The following is a 20,419-nucleotide window of genomic DNA, read 5'->3' as shown; positions in this document are numbered from 1 at the left end:
CAGACAAAATATAGAGGGATAGATAGATAGATAGATAGATAGATACCTTATTGATCCCCAAGTGGAAATTCAAGATCCCAGTAGCTTAAAGACATCTCATACAACATACACATACATCACAAACAGGATGATAAAATAACAAATCCACATGAATATTATAGATAAGAGAAGATACTAAATAAAAAAAAGGGATGTATAAGCATGAGACGCTTGCAGTGACCGGGCAGGTACTGACCCTGTGATTCAGTCTGCATGGTAAGGTGCTCTATGAGAGTGTGTGTCATGGTGGTAGTGCAAATAGGTCCAATAGTGCAAGGATAAAGTCTAGAGACCAGTATTAAATATGGACAATATAAGAAGAAGGTGACCGATGAATGGTCTATAGGGTGAGATTTAAAGAGGTAAATGATGAAAGTGCGGAGAAGAGATGAAAATATTCTCATTTACCTCAGTCGAGGTCAAAGACAGATTGGTAATCCGTCTGATTTATATGTGTGATTTCTGCTTCTCTCTTCACTTTATTTTTTTCTCTGTGATTTTGCACATCAGCGGGACAACATGCATAAAAACATGCTGAAAATTCTCCATTACTTTTATCTTTGATTTCTGTCCCCTAAGGTTTCGCTTCCCTCGATGTACCGAACTCCTCGTCCTTTGAACATTTTGTTTTCAGTGCTTTTGAAAATGTCACCTGTTTCTGCGTGTCTCTCTCTTTTTGAATTATCTGAATCACTTGGCAGAACATGTCTTGCCAAACAAAAAGTAACCTGCAAATAAACAATTTATCAAAATTGAGTCCCAATCAGTCGACAAACAAGAACTTGTTAATGTAACAGTGACATATGATGTATAGTTCAGACATCTTTCATTTATTATTTGGATTAGTTGTTTCTTGTATCTCACTTTGTGCTCTGCTCTGTGTCTTTAGCTGTGTTCAAAATCGTTCCCTATCACGGAAATAGTGCACTATATAGTGTGTTCGCCATTTTGTAGTGGTGTTCGAATTCTCCGCGGTAAATTTAATTCACTATATACAGTAGTCCACTATAAAATACCCACAATGCACTGCTTATTTGAGTGTACATACGATGTACCCTACATTTTACTCCCGTATACCACAATGCAACACGGCCGTGTTTTCCCGGAGGAGAAGAAGCCGAAATCACCGCGACAACTGAAAAGGAGAAAAGGAACAGACTTTCGTTTCTAAACAGTGCAAATGTAACATGCGACATATACTGTATATAACCTTTTACTATTCTTCTTAGTGCTCAGTTTGTTTCAGGGACGTATAAGAAGTATTTTAGTTTTGGTTTGTTTACATGATGCTGGGCGCGCCCCGCATCCATCTCCTGACGCAAGTCACGCAATAATGTCTTTTCAGGGAGTGTCCGCAATCTCGTTTGGTCATTCCCTATATAGTTCATTATTTAAAGGTCCCATGACATGCTGCTCTTTGGATGCTTTTATATAGACCTTAGTTGTCCCATAATGCTGTATGCTGAAGTCTCTTTCCTGAAATTCAGCCTTCAGGTGCAGAATTCCAGCCACTAGAGCCAGTCCCACAATGAGCTTTCCTTAGTATGTGCCATTTCTGTCTCTGTAGCTATTGAGGAGGAGAGAGGGGGGGCAAGGTGGAGAGTGGGGGGAGAAAGGGGGAGGTAACCTTGCTCCTTATGACCTCATAAGGAGCAAGATTCCAGATCGGCCCATCTGAGCTTTCATTTTCTCAAAGGCAGAGCAGGATACCCAGGGCTCGGTTTACACCTATCACCATTTCTAGCCACTGGGGGACCATAGGCAGGCTTGGGGAACTCATATTAATGTTATAAACCTCATAAAGTGAAATTTTCATGCCATGGGACCTTTAAATAAACACTATATAGGGAATAGTGAATAGGTGAATGAGGGAGCGGTTTCGAACACAGCTCCTGTATGCCTATAGTAGCAGATATGCTGCTGTTTGAAACAAAGGTCTCAAACTTTGTCACCTTGGATACCTGTTACTGCTGCAGAACTGTAAAAACAAACTCAAAACCACTTTTATGTTGATGACTTTTGATAGGATGTCAGTTTGGGAATCAGCCATCATCATTCTATGTTTCTGTCTCTTTCACCCGACAGTGGTGAGAAGACACCCAGTGTTTCTGGGCCGACCCCACCGAACATGGCTGAGACAAGAGCCTCTGCACATCCAGAGGATTCTCCAAGTCAATCGGACACTCTACATTGGAGCCAGGTACAACACACAGACAGACATACTAACAAATTCATAGTATAAGCAGTTCCTTTATGGCTTTATCTACAGTACAGTGTTTCCTTTAGGATTTAGCAGTGGGGGCAGGTCTGTCCGAACAGCACGCTATTTAGAGTAGAGTAGAGCTGCGCGCGTGCATCGCTGTTCAGAATCCCGTCTATCTTCCAAAATGTAATGCTTGTATCCAAATGAATTGTGCTTGAAGCTGCAGGCCATCCAATTATAACGACCTCATCCACATTGAGTCATTACATTGAAAATCTTTTAGATAACAGGAGCCTATGATTTGCTGTAGCCATCCTACCAACACACCACCTGAACGCCTTTTTCTAGTCTCCCGTTTCACTCTCCACAACGCTGTCTTCGGGCAAAAAGTCACGTCGTGAGATCGATAACAGTTAGCTAGCTAGCCTGTTAATGTTTCTTGTAATGTTAGCCTTAGTTATTTATTTCTTACCTTGATTTTGGTGTCTGCGTTTCAAAGCCATCTCCCGCGGTGACGTCTTTGGTGGAGCTGGTCGTTTAATAGCCGACTCGGAAGATAGCAAACGTTTTGACAATAAACTACATCAACACAACAGTATGTGGAGTTAAACTGGATGGGCCCAATAACCTCTGAATAGTTTTATACTTGGTGTTAAATTGCAATGTGAGTCGGCAGCCAACGGGGGGGAGGGGGGGAGGGTGCATTATGTCGGCAGGATAATTTTAAAGGCAACCGCGACTATTGTGCGTCTGCCCTATTTCTGATAGCGTGGCGGAAGAAATTTTGCCATGGCGCACCGCCACAATGAAATCAGCATAGAGGAAACACTGACAGTAGGAATATGCTTTGAGAAATCTGGGACCTGTGATATGCCTTTGATTGCTTGCATCACACACATATATATATAGCTCCGTCAGAGCCATTTTCAGCTTTAATATCTGTTGGATTGTCTGTTATTACTTTTTTTGCTGCCAAGCAACATTAGCCACTGTCATTGGATATTATTTTAGGAGTTGCAGTGTATGAGCCTCAAACCAACATGTACTAATAAAACATACCATCAGTATTACAGCTGTAGAGAGGTACACGTTGACATGCTAACATGCTAATATTAACATTCAGCTGTGGCTTAGCGCTTCTGGGGGTTAATTTTGGACTCTCTTTTGGATTCAGGTGATTTCATAAAAATGCAATAATTTCTCTCTTTTTTAAGTTGCTGGTGTGATCAGACCTGAACAGACAATTAAAGGTCCCATGACATGGTGGTCTTTGGATGCTTTTATATAGACCTTAGTGGTCTCCTAATACTGTATCTGAAGTCTCTTTCCCGAAATTCAGCTTTGATGCAGAATTACAGCCACTAGAGCCAGTCCCAGAATGAGCTTTCCTTAGTATGTGGGCAAGGTGGAGGGTGGGGGTGTGGCCTTGACTAACTGCCGTGCTTCGCTTGTTTGCAAGCCATGATGTCGCTCTCTTTCTCATGGGTGGGCCAAATTCTCTGGGCGGGCAAAGCAGAGGGGAGGTAACCTTCCTCCTTATGACCTCATAAGGAGGAAGATTCCAGATCGGCCCATCTGAGCTTTCATTTTCTCAAAGGCAGAGCAGGATACCCAGGGCTTGGTTTACACCTATCCATTTCTAGCCACTGGGGGACCATAGGCAGGCTGGGGGAACTCATATTAATGTTGAAAAACCTCAAAGTGAATTGTTCATGCCATGGGACCTTTAAAACTTGGAGGTCAATTTTTTTAATATACAGTAATTAAAGTAACTTTGTTACTCATTCCCTGTCAAATGAGATTTTGTTTAAACTTCCTGTACTGTATATGTTACTTGACTCCAAAAAATTGTGTGAAAACTTTTTTGCTGAATTTTGAGAGTTGGATAGTTTTTTGCCACTGGGATTTTTTGTCATGTTTGCACCCTAAAAACATCTTAGACAGGAAGCCATACGTAGGGTTCAGTATCATTAGACATATAGTGTATATCGTTGATGTTTCACTTACAGGATTATTCAGGTGCTGCCAGAAATTCTGCCAGGTGTCCCTAATTTCGGCCGGATGTTTGTCACCTTCTGCTTTCTTTGTGTTGGCATTCTAAACTCCGGTCGATTTGTGAGGACTATGGTTAACTGTTCCTCAGATCTTTGGAGGGTAAATCCAGACAGCTAGCTAGACTATCTGTTGAATTTGAGTTTTTTCTGTTGCAAGACTAAAACAACTTTTGAACGTACACATGTTCCACCAAAACCCGGGGCTATTTTGCAGCGGCACCGTGGCTCTGTCTGCGGCTTAGTGCCGCCCAAGACGATTGTGATTGGTTTAAGGAAATGCCAATAAACCAGAGCACGTTTTTCTCCCATCCCGGAATGTTGTGTGGACTAGCCAGACCCTCCACCGCAGCGCTGTGGAGGAAGGTCTGGCAATGCGAAACTATTAGACATTTAACTCCTAGAGCCATGACATTTGTTCGGGCACAGACAAAAAGGATATGCAACAGATCCAAATTATCAAAAGACACGTGCATATGTCAGATTTGTTATTAGTGGCCCTTAAGTGCAAAATGGGTGGTTATGGGGCGCCAGGCAGTCTCCCAAAGTATATACATATGGACTTTCCATAGTTCTGGCTAAAATTACAGTATTGGATTGATGTTGTGCCAAATTTCAAGGGCTCTAACATCATCAGAATGCAAGATATGGCAAGTATGTCAAGCCGAGGTTGCAATTTGTTGCATATGGACTCATTCCTAGGACCATGAAAATCTGTTTTTTTTTCTGTAAAGTTGCAAGTTCCTTCCATGTTGTCTTCATGTTTAATCGAAACAAGATATGAGGCTCATTATGCCTACTGGAACTTATTTTTTGGTCTCAAATAGCATATACGTAAGGCTTGAACAAAATCTAAAATGTGAACAAAAACCTTTATCTGATTTGGGACAGAATGCCCCACTAGTGTATTGACAAGTTCTCTAATCTCTTCTGATTACTTGGTAAAAATAAATGTGTGACGTGGCCGGGTTGGCTCGGTGGGTGGAGCAGGCGCACACATACTGAGAGGTTCATGCCTCGACGCAGAGGTCCAGGGTTCGGGTCCGACCTGTGACGATTTCCTGCAAGTCTTCCCCCTCTCTCTCCCCTTTCTTACCTAGCTGTCCTATCAAATAATGGCGGAGAGGCCCAAAAAATTATCTTAATTTGAAGGCTGATGTTTCCGCCATACAAATGCTTTCTAGTTTGGTGTCCATCTGTCATTCTGGTGAATGTGCTGATCCTGGACAGACAGAAGCCCTGGTGATCAGGAGGGCCAGACGAGGATGGCCTGCTCAGCTGCACCGGGTTTACACCATAAAGCTACATCTGCTGCTCCCCGGAGCCATTCAGGAGCCGACCTCAAACAGACTGAACTAACAAAAAACAGACACCTCAAGATTTATTGCCCTGATTGTCTAAAAAATAATCAAGCATGAAACATGCCAAAGAAATGAGACCCAGTCAGTTTCCCCATATGGTGCTGGTTATTAACTGTAGTAGCAGTCTAAAAGAAGACTGAAGTGGTTTCCAACAAGAGACGCCACTGTGGTCCAGGAAATGACCCAGTCCCTGGCTTCCAGCTGGCCTAACCCCACTACTGATAGTTGGTAGTAAATATATCAAACTATGTAACACGGTTCCAGCCATTCTGACTACACTGAGAGGGTCTATAAGCATGCAGCCTGATAGTAAAACTGCACACAGACAACTGCAGCTACTGTAGTCTGCAGTTCTGCTTTTTTAATGTTGCCGGTGCCATTACGCAGTCTGAGAGACGTTCATTTCAATTTACAGCTGCAGAACTTCTTTACTAAATAGCAGAGGTAAACTGATATGAAGGGCTCAGCCAACTGGATGATAATGAAATGCAAGACTGACAGGTGCAAAGACGAGAGAGGCGAGGGGGGTTCACAGCAGCGTGATGGATTCACAGAAAGAGAGTATATTTATATATTTCTTGAAAGTGGCTAATAGTGTTTGCGGCTTCCTGACAGAAAATGATCAGCCTAGAAAGAAACAGATCCGTGTTCAAATGCTTGTATGAGCCAGAGACAACACAGCAGGGCGGCAGAGGTTTAAAAAGTGTAATATATAAATAAGTACCTGAGTGGTGGCAGGTATGACTGCCAAAAGCTCCCACCGAGTGCATGGCCTGATAAGACGCCTCACTCATCCCCAAATCCTGTCACCATTAGCATAGCTGCTCCCTAGACTGCAAGCGCTGCTAAATCCCTGCCCCAAGCACCTGCTGAGAGCAGGTACCTCTCCCTGTCCACCTCCCCATCCTTGCTAAATGAAAGTAAACTATGTATTTGGCTGCTGGAGTAAAGCACCTTGCTGTGTTAAGCCCTATTTCATTGCTGTCCAGATGAGCAGCTGTGGATCCTGTGGTCTTCAGCCCTCAGACAGATCCAAGGGAATAATCCCCACAAATATAAACCAATTGGAGAGTGTTATCTATTGAAAAGATGAGCAAAGGAACAAAGCCAATTCTTGATTAACTGTTCCAGTTGTGATAAAGCGTAAGGGGGTTTTGCCATCTGGCTCTGTGCGTGTGTGTGTGTGTATGTGTGTGTGTGTATATATATGTTTGCAGTAGATGGAAAGGGAAAGTGTGTTGACTTACTGCCAGGTTGGTGTTGCTATGTTTATTAGCCCGCATGCGCTGACCTCAGAGGTCACGGGAGGGTCATTTGGCGGCAGTCACAGCCAGGTCAAATGCCTCATGGCAGACGGACAGGGAGACGCTCACTTGTGGCAAAGACTGGAAAGCTCGGAGGTGAAGCTGCCAGGCTGTTCAGCTGTAGAGCGGCTAGCAGAGAAAGTATAGCATGCAGACGAGGGCAAGGGAGATCACATACCATAGACACTATATACTAGTACTATTAAGTGCACACTGTGGACTAATCCTCATAGGACAATGTTTTGCCGTTAGTATACAGCTAGTTAATGCATTTTGCCAATGACTTGCAGACTGATGTAATTTAAACTATAACTTTGGAAAGCTGCTGTTTTAAAGTTTGGAAATATAACTAGAGCGGCAACCAGTGATTATTTTTGATTAATCCATCTACCTTTTTTCTTGATTACTCTATTAGGCATTTGGCCTATGATAAGTCGGTGTGTGGCAGGCAGGCATAAGTAGTCACAGGTGGACGTTCAAAATGTGGGTTTTATGAAGGAAGAACACAATTTGCAAAATAAGCCCATAATATGTCATAAAAGAACTAATATGTCAAAATATAAACAAATCAAGAATCCACTTTAAATATGTAAGTATACTTATTTTTGTCACTATTTATTTTCACCCCAATTTAAACTTATTTTGTTGATAGATGTTGCTTATTTTGTATTGCATGTGCAGGGATTCCTAGTTTCAGATATTTGTTTTTATGGATTTTGAAATTCTTGTCCATTTTATCAATTATTAATATGTAGTCGTCTTTCGGTGCGATTTAACTGCTTTTTTTGAGTGGTTGTTGCAGCCCTAGGTTCAAGTATACAGATGATGTACTGTGAGTTTAATGCTTGAAGGTCTTTGACCAAAGTGTTGCTCTCTCAATGAACTTAGTGGGTGGTGCAGGGGATTTTTCTGCACTTTTCAGTTTTTGAGAGCACTACAAATTGACTTTTTTTTAGGAGTTAGTATGTGATATCAAACTGGGGCACATATTTACAGACACTTAAATACATGCAAACTTGCACACAGACGTGCCAAAGGGTTCTCTCCCTCAGTCAGCAGAAGTGTCAGAGTAAATCGGTGGTCAGCTCAAATCTTTCCATTTCAATTTCTTCCAGTGGAGCAGCTTTTCCTGCACGCTATTTGCAGAGGCTCAGCTCTGATCACACTAAACCACAATACGGCTGCTAGAGAGAAAAAGAGGTGGAAAACTAAAAAGAGTTATAGGAAAACTTGGCAACTTAAGATGTCTTGACCTTGAGTCTGCTGTTGTTTGGTCGGCCAAAAGGAGAAAGTTCATGAGCTGGTCAAGTCTGAAATTTAGGAAGTGTTGACAGTTTCCCTTCAGATTCTGTGTTGACCTGTATTAGCCAGGTCAAAAAGGGTCAGAGGCGATTATAAAAAAGAACATCTCAGCCAGACACACATCCTACACACATACACAAAGCCAGACAAAGAGAATGAAATAGGAGACTTTTGATTTGTAGGCTTTAGGCCTGGATTTTGTGAGTTGAGGCGCCTTTGTTAAGTTTTGACCTAATCAATCGAGGCTATTCAAGGCTGCATGCGCATCCTGCGACATAAAGAATAATGATATTTTTACACAGTGCGCATGTTAGTCCTTACCCTGAATCCTAACCCTGTAGCAGAGTACACATTAAATCCACTAACAAACATATAAACAAACAAAAACATACAAGCCACAGGCTTTGCATCATTCAAACAACCTGGAAGGCAGGAGAAGAGATGGGGAGAGAGAGAGAGAGAGAGAGAGAGAGAGAGAGAGAGAGAGAGAGAGAGAAAAGGAACTGCAGCATAAATAATTCCACCTCCTCTGCACTATCAGAGGCAACAGCGCTGGCTGCCAGCAACTCTGACCAGGAGGCCTGTTGCTATATTCATTATGTTAATGCTGAGACAACGCTGAAGCAGCCTGGATGAGATTATGCCTCACACTCTGGCCCACTCCACTGTTTGGAGAACGCTTAAACTCTGACCTGTTAAGCAGGGACGTATTGAGCAAGTGTTTGGAGATTTTGCCCTTCTTCGCCACTTAGCCGTTATCCGGTTCGGCTAGGTTGAGTAAGAGCGGGAATCTTTTAAAAACACCAGCAGGAAGTGAAGATGAATTATTCAGGTGCAGAGTATGGCACTTGGCCTACCTGCGCTCTCATCATGCACACATTCTCACAGCTCTCTCTTTCCGAAAAACAGATGCAAACATTGATACACACGCTGCAGTGGTATGAATTCTCACATAAACCGGCACTACATGGATGCATACATGATAACCCCTGCCTCTATCAAAGAAAAAGGAGAAACCGAGAGAACAGGCAGCACTGGGAGGCAGAGCTGGATCAGAGATGGGATCGATACTGCAGCAATAACACGGCTATGGCAGATTTACAGATTAGCCCATCTAGAGACTTTGCTTAGATTAACCCCAAGCTTCAGATCCATCCCAGCAGATACCGAGGCCTTGATCTACATGCCAACGTCAGCTGTTAGCTGCCTAGCCCCAACTCTCATTTAGTTGGCATTTTAACAGCACCATCCAAGGTTACTGCAGAATTATTAGCAGATTAAGAGTGCGAGAAAGCAGTGTTGGGAATATCATGAATACATGCATGGTGTTAGGTTTGGGACCACGTGTAGGCAGCTTGCGAGGGTGTGCAAGCATCAGTATAACAACTTGATTAAATCATCCATTAATTCAATTTCAGGCTTTTGAATAAGACTGATAAGCTGAATCCGGGGGCCTAGGAGCATATTCTGTGCAGCAAGTAGAGTTTAATGAGCGGAGGCAAAAGGCGAAGGGGAAATATGAGACGTCATTATGTAGTCTGGTTCCATTTCTCATATATATTGGGAAGACATTGTAAAGCTGTTCTCTAATCTCTGAGGGTCTGATCAACTTCAAACGAATAAAAGTCACTAATATATATGCATTACATAGCTGCACGCACAGTAAATTGTAGAACCACACAGATTAAATATACAGAGAAATATTCCTAGTCAGAGCTTGTATTAAGTGTGTGGCCTGGATTTCATCCAAAATAATATCTGCATCGACCCGCACTTTCCTGAGCTAGCAATTATATCTATACTGTACTTGTGCTGTGGAACTGGTATTCATGGTTTGCTTGGTGCAGCTTCTTGCCTTACCTTAAGCTTTAGATAGTGCTGTGTTGGCTGACTGCCACTCTTTCTATATTTCTATATTTCTCTCTCTAGGGATGACCTTTTCCGTGTGGAGTTGGACATTGTTGCAGGAGACGAGATGTTCTACAGCAAGGTGAGCACCTTCTGGACAAACACGCCACAGCATTCACAACCTATAGGTGGATGCATGACAGAGAAATGCAAATGTGGCTAACCAGCAGTGCGTGTGTGAATGTGTGTTTTGTAATTTACTAGAAAAGGACATGGGAGTCGAACAAGAATGACATCAGGATCTGCAGGATGAAGGGCAAGCATGAGGTGAGACGGTGTGACACCTTCTCTTTCTTTTTTTTTTCTTTCGCTCTGTCTCTGGTGCGAAAAAAGCACATTAAACCTGCATTAATTGATTATTTTTGGCCACATGGGGACAGTTCAACAACTTGTGAACACATTTACACATCCAGTAGACAGAGAGCAACATAAGCATTGATTTGGAGTGTTTCTGGCCACCTGGCGAAAGTAAAATATCTCAAAATATCTGGCTCTTTAGCTGCTGAATGCTCCACTACAGTAAGTGCACTAGCTAGACACGAAGACTCTGTCTGCACTGGGTTTTTAAGAGCATTTTCAATGAAAACCGCCGCATGTTGATGAGAACGGTGAGATTAAAACAAAAAGTTGAGAGCCGTAAAAGGTAAACAAGGAGCTAAAAGATGCTAAGAATGCTTCATACAGCTACAGTATGGAGTTGAGTGATGGTAATCTTTGGGTTTTTGTCACTTTGAGCGACCCCTTTTATATACAAGTAGTCATTTGATCCATTCTTAATATAAATATATTAATTTTAGTGGCTTTAAAGAGCTTCATCACAAATAATGACAAAACATATTTTTTACTTTATTATTTAGGTGTTTGAACTACACACATTTCTTTTTAATTAATTATGAATAAATAAAATATGGGCCAACATTAGCACATTAACTAATTATACAGAACTCTGGCTGAGCAACACACTTTAAATTACAATTTATAGCACAACAACTCTCCGTTTATTGAGGTTTTAAGTTACTTCAGCATTTTTACTTTTTTTTACTTTTTTTGCATTGCAGCATTTTACTGGAGGCATTTTCTGAGTTGTTTCTCAGAATAGTTTTAATCAATCAGCTTCTTTTGAAAACTTTTTTTTCTAAAACCCCCAAAGCATTTGGAGAATGTATGCAAAGATAATCTACACTAGAATTACAGATCAAGTATATTGGATGACATTTTGTTAGTGAAATATGTTGAAATCATGTCCAGTCACTCAGAGCTTTCGCCTTACACTATCTCTCCTTCTTACACACATTATTATGGCACATGTGACATGTCGTACTGTACCTTTCTGCCTGAAGCTTTGGTTTCATTGTGCCAGTCATCTGACTGTCATGCCTGCTGGCTCGGCCTCAAGACGAGGGGGGATCTGACCGCGTATTATCTCATTGTCCCTGCTCATCTCACACACATCGATAAGAAGAATAGAGCCCCTCCTACCCATACACCACTTGTTCCACCATCATGAGTTAGGAATGCAGTTTGTGCCCTCAGAAAATGCAGGTGGGCGTTGGGAAACGGAGGTGATGAGGAAAGAGATGGGGTGAAACGTCCCAGCAGCCACCAGCAGCCCACGCCTCAATACCTCTTATATCTCCAACACACACACACACACACACACACACACACACACACACACACATCTCTAGCTGCTACACATAAACAGCCCGTATTCAGTGCATGTGTGTGGGTGAGTGGAGTGGTGACGGTTGGCGGGGGTGGGGGGGGACATGGGCTCTGACCCTTCCAGGCAGAGAAATAAAATGACTTATTTACCACAGTGAGAGAACACCTGACATTAAATCTGTGTGAGACGGTGTCAGACAGAAACACAATGGAGAATAGAGGGACAGAGACAAAAAGCTTGGCTGAGAGGAGGAGAAGGGAGTCAGAGAGGTGTGGGAGAAGAGAGGACTAGATAAAGGAGGGGAGGAGAGGGGGAGGGTGTGGGTCCTTGTTGGCCGGCCCCTGAGGAGAGCTTTGGGGCTGACTGAGATATGAAAGGTCTTCTTGCCCCTAATGACTGGGCTGCCTGGTAAAGCTGAGTCACACGGCAGTGTGAGGGAGATAAGAACACAGCCCGGTCCTTTCAGTCAGCTCTCTGGGCTCAGACGCAAATGAATGGATTTGCTTGTGTGTACATATGCATGTACACACAAGCACATTCAGTTGCACACTTATACATACACACTCACTATGCTACAGACCATATGGATTTCTAAAAGCCAATACGATATTTTCAGACCAAAATAGGTAAAAAAAAAAAATGCAATTATTTTTCAAATAACAGCTGCTGAAAAGTTGGAGCTACACATATGTGGCAATATAATGTAATCCTGTACAACAACATCAACACAAACTTCAGCCTAAAAAATGACCATAGAGCTGAATCAACACCTCCCTGAGGGTCAACGAAAAAATGCAACATTTTAAAGGTGCCCTGTGGAGTTTTCGTCTAAACAAGGTTTATATTCTGTGTTTCTCCCCAAAAAGCATCGTGTTTAATGCATTTCCTTTCTCAGAAAACATTTATATTTTTCTTCTTCACTGCATGTTGCTGGTGCCTTGTTACTTTTCTTGGCACAATACAACTACCTGTCGATCAGTGGAATAGTGTGCACATGTGCGATACCAAAGAATAGGGAACACAATAATCAAGCATTGCTCCATAGCACTATTAAAACACTACAGGGTACCTTGAAGCTTCATAAATGTAGTGTCACAATAGTAGTACATTTCATGGAAATTTAATTTATAGATAAAAATGTTATACACAAACTCAAATAGTAGGCTATATTAAAACAAATACCTCAAAATCGATAAAAAAAAATAATCTGACAATTGCTACTGCTGCTTTAGGAAAGCCTTTCAAAAGAAGTAATGTGAACATGATTACCAAACAAGTGGAATGATTCACTGTTTAGTTTATTGAGCTATAAGACTACAATTAGGAAACTACACGTTCCACGTGAACTTCCATGTCAAAACACAGGTGTGCTGTCATTGTAATATCTTGGATTCATTTTGTCAAAAATGTAGCTTGATGAAGCTTGGCTTTATCATGAAATACTTGAATTGGACCTAAGCATGCAGATCCTTTTTTTTTTTTTCTTTCTTAATATTTGATTATTCAGCCTTCTTTGAACAAAGATCATATGTTTAGAAAGAAACACTGAAACTGGTTGGATGTTATGATAACGAAATTATATGAATTTTGTATCACGATATCAATTACAGGGAGGTATTGTCTAGCTACAGTGTTTACTGTGGGGCTTTTGTATTCAAATCCATTAGATTTATACAGGTGTTGTTTTTGTGCCCCTGTTGCTATATTATCACGTTGGAGGTGAAACCGACTGAATAATTAAACAACAATCTTTTTCTGACTCCAATGCATGCATACACACAACATGGAGGTGTGATCACCAACCCTCATGTACATTATACAGTATATACTGTATGTTCACACATTTCAAGTGTTTTTTTCCTGCTCTTCCTTTGTTTCTCTCTCTCCTGCACATGCATGAAAACAATTAAGAAAGAAAATCACACCTAGCAGTCGAGCAGTCGTCTTCTGTGTGCCTTGTTCACCCTCTGTCCCCTCCTTTCCCCTCTTCCTCTCCTCCACTCCTGAAAATGACCTGTTCTGCTTGGAGGATGGTTGTGTCAGATGTGAGACATTATTCCACCTCATAATTGGTTTTGTAATTAAATGTTTCTGCTTGGTTGATCACAAAGGACATGGTATTCTCCCTAATTAGGCTGAAAATTCAATATCGCAATTCTTTTCGCCTTTTTTCTACTCCCGTGTTGACCAAGCAATTGTTGATGAAGGCAACAGTCGCCCTCGCTGTCACTCACTCTGCATATTCCTGTCATATTTTCCTTTGTCCTTTACTTTCCGCTGTCTCTTTATCTATCCTGTATTTGCCCTTTTCATGTTGTTCTCTGTCATCCCCCTCCCCTTCTTTCCCGTCGTCCCTTTCTCTTCTTATGAAAGCAAAAGAATGCAAGAGATAGAGGTTGAGACGTTCCCCAGAGGTGGCACTATGCCAATCCATCAGGCCATGGCAGTGTGGCATGTACATGCAAACAAAGGCAATCCCATATAGAGCGCTTTTAAAGAGCGGTTGGGCATCGTTATAAGCAGCACTTAGTGAGATTGTTTGATCAATATTGCGTTGATCGTGCTCTCTGAGGAGCTTAGAGTTTTCAGTCGTCCAACCCAAATGCCTTTTCTGGGTCGGACAGTGAGAAGTTTCAGTTTCACAGCCTTTTTTGGCTCGCAAATTAATCAATTTGAATGGATCCACTCTCATTCCTTGTAGTTGTGGCCTTTTTTTTATCTCAACAATGCTTCATATGTATGAGCCATCTTATTTCTCTGCCTTTGGATCTGAGACATTGTGCAATGTCTATCATTACTACTACTACTACTACTGTGCACTAAAGCATTCGCTACTGTCTTTTGGAAGTTGCCCCAGATTTAGGACATTAAGGTTCAACCTTTATTGTATCTTTCACATCACAGCAGCCCATTTTTATATTCCCAAAGAATTTGTACGTTTGAGACTCAGTTTCAATGTAATGATAAAGTAGCCCAGTTTTTCATTACTTGACCTTTATCTTGGCATATGTTGCTTTCCAGATGTTTGTGCAAGATTTATATCCTGTGAATTAATTCTGAAAATGAATTCTCTTATTTTGGTTTCACAATGGCTTTCTGTATTGATTCATCCTCAGTTTTTGGGATATGCTGTAATTAATAGGCATAATACTTATTTACTACTTATTTGGACCTAGAGATCTACAGCTGTGAACTGCATTTCCGATGTGCACTTGCATGACAAGGCACATATTTGATGTCAGTATAAGCTTTTGTCAAAATTGCCTTGATAAAGGTTTACCAACTAAAAAGTGGCTTTATCGTAAAACAGTTGCATAGGACATTAGTGTGCTGCTGAGCCTATTTTCTCGATATATTCCCAAAAAGCCCAACATTTTTTTTTACAACATACATTATCATAATATCAGTCCCTCCAGAAAAACGCGATTATGCGATCGCATAATTAAATGCATAATCAACCAAAGTCCGCATATTCATGCGGGGGCCGCATTTTTTCATATATGCCGCACTTTCGCCGCATAAATTGCCGATTTCCGCGCAAAATATGCGGCGCTTGCATGATTTCATAATCCCCGCATTTTCGTTGCAAAAAAGTCACATATATCTTAGCAGAAAGTTGAAAAAATGTTGCGTTTACTTCACACAAGAGCAGCCATTTTCCCCTGTTGCCATGGGAACGTTATGAAGTGACGTAATTACGCGACGTGAACATCGTCGTAAAGCAGGTGTTGGAGGTTGAATTTGACATGTACTTTGAGTCTCTTAAGTTGGGATCCAATAAGAAAGCTATCTTAATATCTGAAGTCTACTCAAATTTCTTTGTTTAAGTGCTCCTGCTGTCTATATTATTAACGATTTTTGAAAGTCTGTCTCTTTTGTATCTTTTATTTCCCTCTGTTTAGACTATTACTTTTATTTTTACTTTAATATTATATTATTTGTATATATTTTTGTATCTTATTTATTTACTTATTGCAATGACTGAATATCTGTAAACTTTTTTTGGAAATTAAGTATAAAAAAAAGCACTTTTTCTTCTCTTTTTCATCAAACCGCAGTTTTTGCAAGTTCCCGCATTTTTTGCAAGTTCCCGCAATTTCATCGCATAACATTGCACAAATATCCCGCATATTCCATCGCATTTCTTAAGAAAACGTGCCGCATAATCAAGGCAAACAAAACAACTCCGCGTTTTTCTGGAAGGACTGTAATATGTATAAATCACATTGTGAAATGTTGCCACTGTTTTCTCAGCAGGTTATCAGACAGAGAGCTGTCCAGGGGTGATTCAGGTTAAGTGTTATGGTCAAGGATTGACTGTGTGTGTGTGTGTGTGTGTGTGTGTGTGTGTGTGTGTGTGTGTGTGTGTTGTGTGTGTGTGTGTGTGTGTGTGTGTGTGTGTGTGTGTGTGTGTGTGTTTTTTCCACCAGGGAGTGGAGCTCAGCCGACCCCACGATCTGTAGGTCTTGCTGCAGGTCAGCTCTACCGCTGAGGCTGCCACATGGCTGACTGGCCTGAAAAAACTCTGGTTTTCTCTGTTTGCTCCAATCTGTCTCTCCTTCCTTCACTTTCTCCCAATGTCTGTCTCTTTCTTTTTTTTGTCCTTCTATCTCTATTATCTCACTTCCCCTCCCTCTCTCCCTCCCTCCCTCCCTCCCTCTGGTGTCTGATGTTTGTTTGTGGCCTGTGGTGTGTTCAGTCAGAATTACCATCAAACTGAGAAGGCTTGCTGAGGGACGCAGATTAGCTTTAACATGCTGAGTAAGACCGCAGCACTCAGAACCGCACATTGCTGCTAATTTGGTACCGCTGTTAATTTATCCTCCGCCCACATGTGCACAAACATACACATTCCCTCTCTTCTTGTCATAGAGAGTCACTCTGTTTTCAGTCAAAATTGTGCATCAGGGATTTTTCTGGGAATGACAAGGCTGTTGTTAATGAGTGAAGAAAAGGCTTGCCAAACCTTTTTGAGTGTGTATTGTGTATACAGTATATGTGTGTGTGAGTGAGTGTGTGTGGGATAGTTCTGGCTCAATGGCAGCTCTTGGCAGAGCAATGCTCTCTTCTCCCTGGTCACTAACATCAGGGGACCAGCCAGGCATGTAATGGAAACTTTGGAGATTTAGAGGAGCAGCTTGCTAAATACAACCCCCTGATGCACTGCCTTAGATGGCTCCTATTGTAAGAACATTACCAAAGCAGGTCATCAACTTATTATATTTTATAAGGGTATGACACATGCTGTGGTTGCTCCTAAAGCAGGAAAATGAGCAGAAGATTTTACGACGTATACACCTGTTTTGTATTTTGGTGAGACCAAACAGGGGATTGCTGATTGTTGCCGGAGGTAAAACCCATGTTCGTTTAGTTTTTTGGATAAAGCCTCATCATTAAAACAAACATTGAACCCAGGCTAAAGCCAAATGGAAAAAGGGTTGTTTATCGTTTCAGACTAAAGGTTGAGTTCCGGATAAGATAGATAGAAAGCAGATGCCGAATGGGGAGCCTCCTTAGTTTTAATGGTGTCTGACTGCTGTAGGTTGTTTTGAGCAGATGTGTTGTAGCAACAGAGAACTTGTTGCAGATCCTCTGACTGCGCGTGTGTGATCACTCGCATTGTGTCAATAGAAAATCTCTCTGCCTGTGCCGAGAATCCAAGAGGCGATGAATGCACTTGCTCGGTCAACATCTGCAGAGTAGAACTAGCCTGGCAAACATCTGCCTTTCGAGCAAGAGACTGATTAAAAACGCTGCTGCCTGCGTAGCGTCTAGTTTATTTAAAAGCAGATACACATATGCAAACTTGCTCGCAGACGCACATTGTACGCACACTGACCATCTCCCCCCCCCCCTTATCTTTTTACACTCTTTCTCGTCCTTTAAATTCCCCCTCCATTCACAACCACGTCCATATTTGCACTCAGGCGTGTGCTCCTGTGTAATTCATCTGTGCTGCAGATGAATTTTTCAGAGCCCAGGCAGCTCCGCCGCTGTCAGTAAGAGGAGGAGGAGGAGGTGGAGGAAGAGGAAGAGAAGGAGGAGGAGGGCTGCTGCAGTCGTCTGGGTCTTGGGAAGGCTTGCCAGCCAGCACAGGTGGCGTTTTGTCTGGATTCTGCCCAGGGAGCGAGGGAGCAGAGAGAGGGGAGGAGGCAGAGGGGATAGGAAGGAGGCACCAGGACGTACAGCATTTGGATTTATATATAAGTGTTTCATTCAGTGATTCAATACCTGATCCTTTGTAATTGGTTTATTTCTTTAATGTGGAAACCATAGTAAAGCCATAATCCAGCTGCATGAATTGGGCTTTGAATAAAGAAAGACCCAATACCTGGAAGTGCCAAATTGCTTCCTGGAATAGATGAATAAGGGTTAATGAAAAGCATGTACACTATGCAGCAGGGGATGAATTGTGGATGTCTGTAAAGTACAAATGGCAATTCAAATTCAATAATTGAAATGTTATGGAGGATCCGACCCTTGTTTTTTATACTGTAGTCATGAAATGTTTCATTTTCTGTGAACAAGCGCTGCCAAATGTGCACATTTGTGCAGTGGTTTTGGCTCTTCTGCGCGTTTACTCCCCTCTCGGAGAAGCTGGCAGTTGGACTGGGTTGTTATTAAGAGTGCTTCATCTGGCTTTGTGATTACAGCTCTGACCAAGCTGACAGACTGCAACCCCATCGACAAACAGCATGCAAATGATTCTCACACACGAGCATGCATCTGTGCTATGATACAACAGATATGCACACACACAACGATACATGCAAAAGGCACACGTGAACACACACTGTATATATGGGGGATTGACACACAAACACACACACACACATATACTGTCACATTCGCTCCGCAATTTGTCACACAGTGCTGTGCCATTAGAAATTTACACCTCACACTTGACACACCCCCTGCACCCCAACACGCACACACTCCCGCTCTTTACACTCGCGCATGAAAACACTTCCTCCTTTCCTGTCTTTTTGCAGTTGAAAAACGAGAACCCAGCAGGGAGTGAAGTGCGAAGGTTGCGGGGTAGGAGGGTGGAGGGTGGAGCATCTGGAATAACACTCACCCGTCTCTCATATCACTGCTTTCCCTCTGATCTCTTCCACACGCTCACTCATGCACACTCACACACATACACGTACAGACTGTCATTTCACATACCCGCTATCACCACCCCTGCTTCTGCTCCAGCCCTACTTCTGTTTCCGATGAGATCGGTGCGGGTGCTGGTCTTGAAGTAGACCCCATCTGGTGTGTGTGTGTGTGTGTGTGTGTGTGTGTGTGTGTGTGTGTGTGTGTGTGTGTGGCCGAACTGGTGCCATCCTGGCTGGGACACTAGTAGTTTGGGGAGGGGGTTGTTGGCTGCTGTCCACCAGTGATCTACACTACTTTACTGTACTTCGTCACTCAGTACACATGCGGGCGGTGGACTCGACCCTGCAAAGTCAAACTGCTGTCGGTACTTTTTGGCTTTTAAAGTCAAAGGTCATGTAAATTCCTGCACACGCCGATTCACTGTTGATAGATTCTTTGTTTGTTCATCATCATGTTACGTTTTTGTGGTGAAGCCCTTCAGACAGTGCTTCCCAACCTGGGATCAGGACCTCTGAGGGGAGATATAAGGAAGAACAAAAATATTTCTGTTAGCCGTACTGTACGTTGAGTTTTTCTAATGTTTCTATAATTGTTTTTTTTTCTTCTTGTGAAATACTGAATACTTTTACCTCTCTTTATACTGTGCAATCCTACAAATCAAACTAAAATAAATAAAATAACTCTTCATTTGAACTGCTCACAACAATTTCTTTTATCATTCTTGTCTTTTTTCTGTATTTTTAAATTGTATTTATGTTATAATAGTTATTTTGCATCTATATCTCAATCAGATGTTTAAACATACTATACTGTTCACATACATACACAAACAAGTTAATGTAGAAAGCAAGCACTGAGTCTAAATTGTTAGTTAATTGTTAAAATAGTTAAAAAAGAATGGAACCAGTGCTGTATTTCCAGTATTGTGTGATCAACACAGCAGTGTAAAAGTTACATGTTAAACGTGTTTAGTCATTTCTACCATAAACACACTGACACACTGTGCTTTTGTCGAGGCAGCAGTTTAACTTGAAAGTCATTTTTCTCCGTTTCACTACACCAACATTTATTACTTTTGGCACTGTGGGGCTAAAGCGACTATTAAGGCATGTGGTGCTTACACCACTTCTCATTTCAAAGAATAAGCATGGGAGGATTAAACTGTGACTTGGGTTTATTTAGTCATTAAGCTCGCTTCATGTAGTTTGACGCCTCACGGTGGAGAAATTAGCTTTAAATCTGTTGCTTGTTTTAAAATCCTGAGGCTGGTTTGGATTACCGTCTGTCAATCAATCAGTGTGTGTGTGTGTGTGTGTGTGTGTGTGTGTGTGTGTGTGTGTGTGTGTGTGTGTGTGTGACGAGGGTAGACAGTATCAATATGATTGACAGCGTTAATGGTGTAATAATTCCACACATCAGGCAACTGAAAAGCTTCATTTCACAGAGCGGTTTGGATAATCAGTCCCTGAAAAATAAAC

General features: G+C 41.9%; 1 protein-coding gene across 1 annotated transcript in view; it reads left to right on the top strand.

The window, feature by feature from the left end:
• Positions 1-20,419, top strand: part of sema6bb (sema domain, transmembrane domain (TM), and cytoplasmic domain, (semaphorin) 6Bb) — an 80,406-nt gene that overhangs the window by 12,401 nt on the left and 47,586 nt on the right. Inside the window, exons 3-5 of the mRNA XM_039810189.1 lie at positions 2,125-2,239; positions 10,190-10,250; positions 10,373-10,435. Coding sequence (XP_039666123.1) covers positions 2,125-2,239; positions 10,190-10,250; positions 10,373-10,435 — 239 coding nt within the window. The remainder of the gene's footprint in view (positions 1-2,124; positions 2,240-10,189; positions 10,251-10,372; positions 10,436-20,419) is intronic.

Source organism: Perca fluviatilis, chromosome 9, assembly GCF_010015445.1.
Source record: "Perca fluviatilis chromosome 9, GENO_Pfluv_1.0, whole genome shotgun sequence".
In the NCBI taxonomy this organism is placed as follows: domain Eukaryota; kingdom Metazoa; phylum Chordata; class Actinopteri; order Perciformes; family Percidae; genus Perca; species Perca fluviatilis.
This window is presented reverse-complemented; position numbering and strand designations above follow the sequence as displayed.